General features: G+C 37.4%; 1 protein-coding gene across 1 annotated transcript; it reads left to right on the top strand.

The window, feature by feature from the left end:
* Positions 1-730: 730 nt before the first annotated feature.
* LOC127546689 (V-type proton ATPase 16 kDa proteolipid subunit c-like) lies at positions 731-1,432 on the top strand. Its single transcript, XM_051973676.1, has one exon. It carries the CDS (start codon positions 890-892, stop codon positions 1,346-1,348), a length of 459 nt encoding a protein of 152 aa, XP_051829636.1. The 5' UTR covers positions 731-889; the 3' UTR covers positions 1,349-1,432.
* The last annotated feature ends 6,707 nt before the right edge of the window (positions 1,433-8,139 follow it).

The following is an 8,139-nucleotide window of genomic DNA, read 5'->3' as shown; positions in this document are numbered from 1 at the left end:
GATTACTTATCTTGGGAGTTTCCCTTAGGGACAGAAGGGTGTGCCCCTCCTAGAGGAGAGTCTGAGACCGTCTCAGACTATTTCTTTCTCCAGCTAAAATCAGCCTATTTCTATTTTCTAAACTTATTTGAAACACTCAGTATCCTAAGCAATATTGGTAGTTACTATAATCTTCAAATGCTGTTCAGCTGTTTTTCAGTTCTTTGTGATCCCCCTCAAGGTTTTCTTGTCAAAGAGATTGGAATGGTTTGCCATCTCCTCCAGCTCATTTGACCAATAAAAAAACTGAGGCAAACAGGATTAAGTAATTTGTCCAGGTTCACGTAGCTGTTAAGTATCTGGGAGAATTTTTATTCACAGCTTTCTGACTCCGGCCTGAAGTATCCACTGAATCCCACCCTCCAACCCTGTGAGAGCACCCCAAAGAAACCCGGCAGAATAATGTGCTTGGCCTGGCCCAGCAAGGAGTAGCTCATCAGCTGGGCAAGAAAGTTACCCATCTTTCTGTTACTTGGAAGTGACTGTAGTGGGAACTCCATAAAGAGAGGTGGGGGAGGAGGGGGGGAGAGGGAGAGGGGGAAAAGAAAGGTCCTCGAGGGCCAGAAAATACCATTTGTTTGGACTGGGGAGAGGGAATTTTATAAATTAAATGTATTTATTAAATACTTTCCTTAATGACCAAGTGAAAATACAGGGGAGAGAATGCATCACGATATTGGAGTAGATTTTTTTGTATTTTAAGTCCCTGCTATCTCTTCTTAATAAATACATATCCCCCGAACGTCTCCGACTTCACCCCGACTTCCAACCCTTTAGCCGCGCTGCCTGGTCCCGTGCTCGGCCTCCCTCCCAGCCCCATCCCTTTTCCGGCCTCCCAGGCTACGCAGCCATGTCTGAGGGCCCGGAATACTCGTCCTTCTTTGGTGTCCTGGGAGCCTCGGCCGCCATGATCTTCAGCGCCCTGGGTGCAGCTTATGGCACAGCCAAAAGCGGCACCGGGATCGCAGCCATGGCAGTCATGCGACCCGACGTGATCATGAGGTCAATCATTCCCGTCATCATGGCTGGTATCATCGCAATCTACGGCCTGGTGGTGGCCGTCCTCATCGCCAACGCAGTGACCCCGGGGATCAGCCTCTACAAGAGCTTCCTTCACCTGGGAGCCGGCCTAAGCGTGGGCCTGAGCGGGCTGGCTGCGGGCTTTGCCATCGGCGTCGTGGGGGATTCCGGTGTCTGGGGTTCGGCGCAGCAGCCGCGACTTTTCGTGGGCATGATCCTCATCCTGATCTTCGCCGAGGTCCTCGGCCTCTACGGCCTGATCGTGGCCCTCATTCTCTCTACGAAGTAGCCCCTCGCTCCCCTTCTGCCCACCGGCCCCCACCGCCACTCGCCCCAGCAGCCGCAGAGTGTGCTGCAAGACCAGTCGTGAACCACCCCACTGCTCCCAATTGTCTCCGTAACCAATGGTGCAGTGGTCCAGTGGAAGTTGGTGACTCAATGTCTGTCATTCCACACTGGACAGCTCGGCGCCTGGAGAGGTCTGCCAGGCCCTATTTGCTGTATATAAAGATGAATTTCAACTGTCATTTTTCTCTCCATTAGATGTTTATAAAGATTTGCCCTTTTAAGGACCCTATGTGCTAGAAAGAGATAAGGGTGGAAAAATGAGTCAATAATTTGCAATATACATACATACATTTCCTACTATGATAATATATACAAAAAATAGAAACTAAAATATATATATATAAATGAAATAAACATGTCATTCATTAACAACACAAAAGCTTTTTTTGCTCTCAATAAAAAGTGTTATCAAAAATTTTGGAAGAGCAGTGTCATTGAATATGCATCATTTTTAAAAAGCATTTTAGTTTAACACTTTATGATCCAGTGATTCGACTGTTCCTGATTTTGATTTATTTGATATTTGGTTTTAATGTCTTATCAGAGCTGAAAAACACACTTTACTTAGATATGTAGATACTAAAAAAGTTCAACATTGGCTATACTTAACTAATTCATGATTTTCATTTGTCAAATCCATTTTCTTATAAAACAAAGGTTTTCTGGTAAAATTTTCCTAATAAATTTCCATCTTTGATGTCAATCAATTTTTTTAAACTCATCAGAACATATTGCATCTTTATGCTTTTAACAAATGGGTTCAAAACCCACTGGAACACTTTCATTTGAAAGAATTTTAAAGAAATTAGAAAATTTTACTTCTAAATTATTTAGGTATCCAGATATATTTCCATAGATGACACCCTTACATAGTATTTAATAGCCAAATCTTAGTTTTAAATATCTTACTAATCATGATAGTTTCATAGTATCATTAGTTAATATCTTAAGATACAATATACATTTAGGATAAAGATAATAATGAATATAAAATCTGTATTTCAAACACTCTTATTTCAGTTTTAGGAGGTCAACTTTCAAATCCAATTAGATCTTTGCTTTTATTTTCTAATGTGTTTTATGAAGAATTGAATGGAAGCATCAATAATTCATTCACTCTTATTATACCCAATTATAGTTTCTTTGCAAGTATCCTAATGCCATATCTCTGTTTTGTGAGGATTAATATAGTTAAAACTTGATCATGCAATGCATAAAACCATTTGATTAGAAAAAAAATATATCACAATATTCTTTTTAAAAAAAAAATTATAACTTTTTATTGACAGAACCCATGCCAGGGTAATTTTTTACAGCATTAGCCCTTCTGTTCTGATTTTTCCCCTCCCTCCCTCCACCTCCTCCCCCAGATGGCAAGCAGTCCTTTACATGTTAAATATGTCACAGTATATCCCAGACACAATATATGTGTGCAGAACCGAACAGTTCTCTTGTTATCACAATACTCTTAAAATACCACAGTTAAACACCTCCATGTTAGTCTTCCTTTATGTTACCTGCCATACCATATACTATAACCATTGGACATTTGAACCAGCTATAGGTACCAATGAACTATATATTAAACATTAATGAAGTTTAATTCATTTCTTATTTTTTTTTCATTTCTTATTTTTTAACTTAAAAATAAACACAAATAAAAGTTCTAATATTTTTTCCCACATTCCAAAGAAATGTACCCTTCTTGGGCTATGTATGTCCTCCTTTGGAGAAGGCTAGTGCAAGAAACTTCCAGTTGCAAATTAACCTATCTCACATGTGGGGTTCAAGGAAAGAGAGAACAATGGTTAAAATATTGCTTGTATCATTATTACAAAGGAAACGTTTTGAAAAAGTTATCAAAAAAAATTTTTTTTGAGTTCATAGACTGGAATAGGTAAATAGTGCAATAGAGCACCAACCCTAAAGTCAAGAAGGACCTGACTTCAAATCCAGCCTCAGATACTTAATACTTCCTAGCAATGTGACCCTGGACAAGTCATTTAACTCTATTTGCTTCAAAAGAGTAAAAAAAAAAAAAACATGTGTAATGGGCTGAGGCTTGAGTTGATGCACTGAGGTCCCAAGCATGTGAGGCTAAATAGTAATTGGACCATACTCTATTAATATATAAGCTTGGAGAAAGAATGGCCCCCGCCCACTCTTTGTGCAAGTCCTGATGTGTTGTATAGGAAATGAAGATTTTGGTGGGTGGAGGCAGGGGAGTGGAAAAGGAAGGAGAAGGAGAGACTGTTTGCTTTTGCCATTGCGAAGACCTTTCAGCTCAGATCCCCTCTGTTAGCTGTCTTCCTGTCGCAACTGCCCATATTGCTATCGCAATCTTTCTTGTCCTTATTGCTATCGCAATCCTTATTCACCTCTTCACTTCAGTAAAGATTGAAGATTTTTCCCTTAACCTGAATTCCTGACTCCAGCTGATTTTAAATATGTGGTCATTACAATGCAACCAGTAAGAACTCAATATTTGACAAATACTACTGGAAAAATTGAAAACTAGTATGGCATATACCAAGATAAGGTTGAAATGTGTTAATGATCTAGCCATAAAGAATGATACCATAAGCAAATTAGAACATTGAATAGTTTACCTCTCTGATCTGTGGAGGAGGAAGGAATTTGTGAGGAAAGAACTGGAGATCATTACCAATCACAAAGATAATTTTGATTATATTAAGTTAAAAAGGTTTTGTTCAAACAAAACTAATGCAAACAAGATTAGAAGGGAAGCAATAAACTGGGAAAATACTTTTACATTGAAGGGTTCTGATAAAGGCCTCATTGCTAAAATATATAGAGAATTGAGTCAAATTTGTAAAAATTCAAGCCATTCTCCATTTGATAAATGGTCAAAGGATATGAACAGACAATTTTGAGATGAAGAAATTGAAACCATTTCTAGTCATGTGAAAAAATACTCTAAATCACTATTGATCAGAGAAATGCAAATTAAGACAACTCAGAGATACTACTACACACCTCTCAGATTGGCTAAAATGACAGGAAAAGATAATGATGAATATTGGAGGAGATGTGGGAAAACTGGGATACTAATATATTATTAGTGGAATTGTGAACGAATCCAACCATTCTGGAGAGCAATTTGGAACTATGCTCAAAAATTATCAAACTGTGCATACGTTTTGATCCAGCAGTGTTTCTACTGGGCTTATATCCCAAAGAGATCTTTTTTTTTTTTTTTTTTAAAGCTTTTTACTTTCCAAAACATATACATGAACAATTCTCCAACATTAACTTTGCAAAACTCTGTGTTCCAATTTTCCCCACCTTTCCCCACGCCCTCCCCTAGATGGCAAGTAGTCCAATATAGATTAAACATGGTAGAAATATATATATATTTAGCCAATTATTGTGCTGCACAAGAGAAAAAGTGAAGCAAAATAAAAGCAAGCAACCACAAAAAGAGTGGAAATGCTATGTTGTGAACCACACTCAATTCCCACAGTCCTTCATCACTGAACAATTAGAACTGGTTTGAATCATCTCAATATTGAAGAGAGCCACATCCATCAGAATGGACCATTATATAATCTTGTTACTGTATATAATCTCCTGGTTCTGCTCATTTCATTCAGCATCAGTTCATGTATGTCTCTCCAAGCCTTTCTGTATTCATTCTGCTGGTCATTTCTTACAGAACAATAATATTCCGTAACATTCATATACCACAATTTATTCAGCTATTCTTCAATTGATGGGCATCCATTCATTTTTCTGTTTCTATCCATTGCAAAAAGGGCTGCCACAAACATTTTTGTACATGTGAGTCCTTTTCCCTCCTTTAAGATCTCTTTGGGGTATAAGCCCAGTAGTAACACTGCTGGGTCAAAATATGCACAGTTTGATAACTTTTTCAACATAGCATAGTTCCAAATTGCTCTCCAGAATGGTTGGATCTGTTCACAGTTCTACCAAGAATGCATCGGTATCCCTGTTTTCCCACATCCCCTCCAACATTCCCCATTATCTTTCCCTGTCATTCTAGCCAATCTGAGAGGTGTATAATGGTTTCTCAGAGTTGTCTTAATTTGCATTTCTCTGATCAATAATGACTTGGAGCACCTTCTCATATGATTAGAAATAGTTTCAATTCCTTCATCTAAAAATTGTTCATATCCTTTGACCCATTTATCAATTGGAGAATGGCTTGAATTCTTATAAATTTGAGTCAATTTTCTATATATTTTAGAAATGAGGCCTTTATCAGATCCTTTGAATGTAAAAATGTTTTCCCAGTTTATTGCTTCCCTTCTAATCTTGTCTGCATTAGTCCAAAGAGATCTTAAAGGAGAGAAAGGAATACAAATGTGCAAAAATGTAGCAGTCTTTTTTGTAATGGCAAGATACTGGAAACAGAATGGATGCCCATCGGTTGGAGAATAGCTGAATAAAATATGGTATATGAATGTTATGGAATATTATTGTTCTTTAATAATTTACCAGCAGTATGATTTCAGAGAGACCTGGAGAGACTTACATGAACTGATGCTGAGTGAAATGAGCAGAATCAGGAGATCACTGTACATGGGCAATAAGAAGATTATACAATGATCACTTCTGATGGACATGGCTCTTTTCAACAATGAAAAGATTCAAACCCATTCCAATGATCCTGTGATTAAGAGAGCCATCTACACCCAGAGAGAGGACTGTAGGAAACAAAGGTGGATCACAACATAGCATTTTCACTCTTTGTTGTGGTTTACTTGCATTTTATTTTCTTTCTCATTTTTTCTGGTTTGATATGATTTTTCTTGCACAGCAAGATAATTATATAAATATGTATGCATATATTGGATTTAACATATATTTCTACCAAGTTTACTTAGACTACATGCCATCTAGGGGAGGGGGTAGGAGAAAGGGAGGAAAAAATAGAACACAAGGTTTTGCAAGGGTTAAAGAATTATCCATGCATATATTTTGAAAAATAAAAAGCTTTAATAAAAAAAAATTCCTGTTTTAGACCTTTTAGAAGAAAAACATGAGTTTGTTGCTGCTTTGTATTTAATCATATAGTTGCAATTAGGATATTCTTTGTTCTTTAGTTTCCATTTTTGCTGTTCTGCATCATTTCATATATATCTTTCTGTATTTCTGGGTTTTAAAAAAATATTCATTATTGTTTTGGTGTGCTTTGGTAGTCTTCTGGTACTATTATGGTAGACTTCCATTACATTCATATATCAAACTTATATTCAGTTATTCACTAATCACTGGACATCTAGTTTATTTCCAGTTTTTTTTTTTTTTTTACTGTTGCAATTTGTACTGCTAGAAATGGTTTTGTATGCACAGTGCCTAGCTTATTAGTGCTTAATGAATGTTTGTTGAGTTGAATTGAACCAAACTGATTGAATTGACCTGGGGAAGTATTTTGGAACAAGGAAGCCAATTTTTTTTCTGTCCTCACGATCCCACTACTATTGTCAATTGTAAAGCATTATAGAAAAGTAAGCTGTTATTATTGTTACCACCTTAGCACCTTGCCAGGTTTGTTATTGTGGTTGACAAGAAAATTTCTAGAGTCAGTGATTCTGGGGCAATGATTGGAACCAAAATGTCTAGGGCTGAACAGGAAGGAGGAAAAATGCCTGACACAAGCTAACAAGTACAATAATAATTCCCACTATTACTATTGTCATTAATAATGATGTCTTGCCTTTTAAATGTGCTATATTAACTTGGCCTTGCTTTATTTGTATTTCTTAATTCAGCACACATCAGCCCATCATTAGAGAGCTAACCTGGAAAAGAACAGTGCTCAGAAAAGTATCTGGGGACACTATTCTGGCTGTTTGCATTCTTTAAAAACATTCTATTAGCATTCTAAGTGAGCCAGTAGGGAGTTGACTTTCATGCTGTGTCCAATGAGACTATCTAAAGTACACCAGTGGCTGGAATGTTGGCAGAATTACAGAGGGAACAGAGGCCCAGTTTGCCTCTAGACCTGCTGGATGGGAATGGATAGGCAGGCCCGACAGGTCTCTACAGCTAATCATTAATTCTGCCAAATCCATTTGGCATCTGTGGCAGTGGGACTCCTGGGCATAATCCTGAGGATGCAAAGCTAGGTGAGAGATAGCATGAGGAACTCAGCTAGTCAGCTGTAAAATAAGTTCTAAGGCAGATATTCCCTAACTTATTTAGAAAATTTTTACCAATTTTTTCTATAAGGGTAGGAATTGATTGAATCCCATCACCACTTAACCTTGATACTTTTGTCAAGTGAGAACATATATCTGATAAAGCAATCAAATTGAGGTAGAAACCAGCTACTAGTTCCTATTAGAAACCAAGAAGTCAGCTTCAAATAGCTATCAATAATAGGCTTCGGATTAAGTATTAAAAGTTGTTGATCAATTTAAAGTCCTTGAAAATCATTAGATAATACAAAAGAAGTCTTTTCAGGTTGCTTGAGAGGTTTCATACTTTCTGGGACTTCTATAAACTCAGAATCAAGTGTGTGGAATCAAGGATCCGAATCTGCAAGCATAGAGAAAATCCTTGAGAAGGAATTGATTGGTGGGGAAGAAAATAACTGCATCTGTATCCTCAGCAATAGCCTCAGTCCCAGGCTTTGTCCTGGTTCCTCAGTCCATTAGCATAGTACCATGTAAGTTTTGAAAAATCTAAAGGATTTTGGTATGCTTATCTTCCTGTAATGTGAGAGGGAAGATAGTTATCAATTCA

Source organism: Antechinus flavipes, chromosome 2, assembly GCF_016432865.1.
Source record: "Antechinus flavipes isolate AdamAnt ecotype Samford, QLD, Australia chromosome 2, AdamAnt_v2, whole genome shotgun sequence".
NCBI classification, from domain to species: Eukaryota; Metazoa; Chordata; class Mammalia; order Dasyuromorphia; family Dasyuridae; genus Antechinus; species Antechinus flavipes.
This window is presented reverse-complemented; position numbering and strand designations above follow the sequence as displayed.

Bases quoted from the DNA above. Each gene is read 5' to 3' on its own strand.
- LOC127546689 (XM_051973676.1), top strand. From the start codon at position 890: ATGTCTGAGGGCCCGGAATACTCGTCCTTCTTTGGTGTCCTGGGAGCC.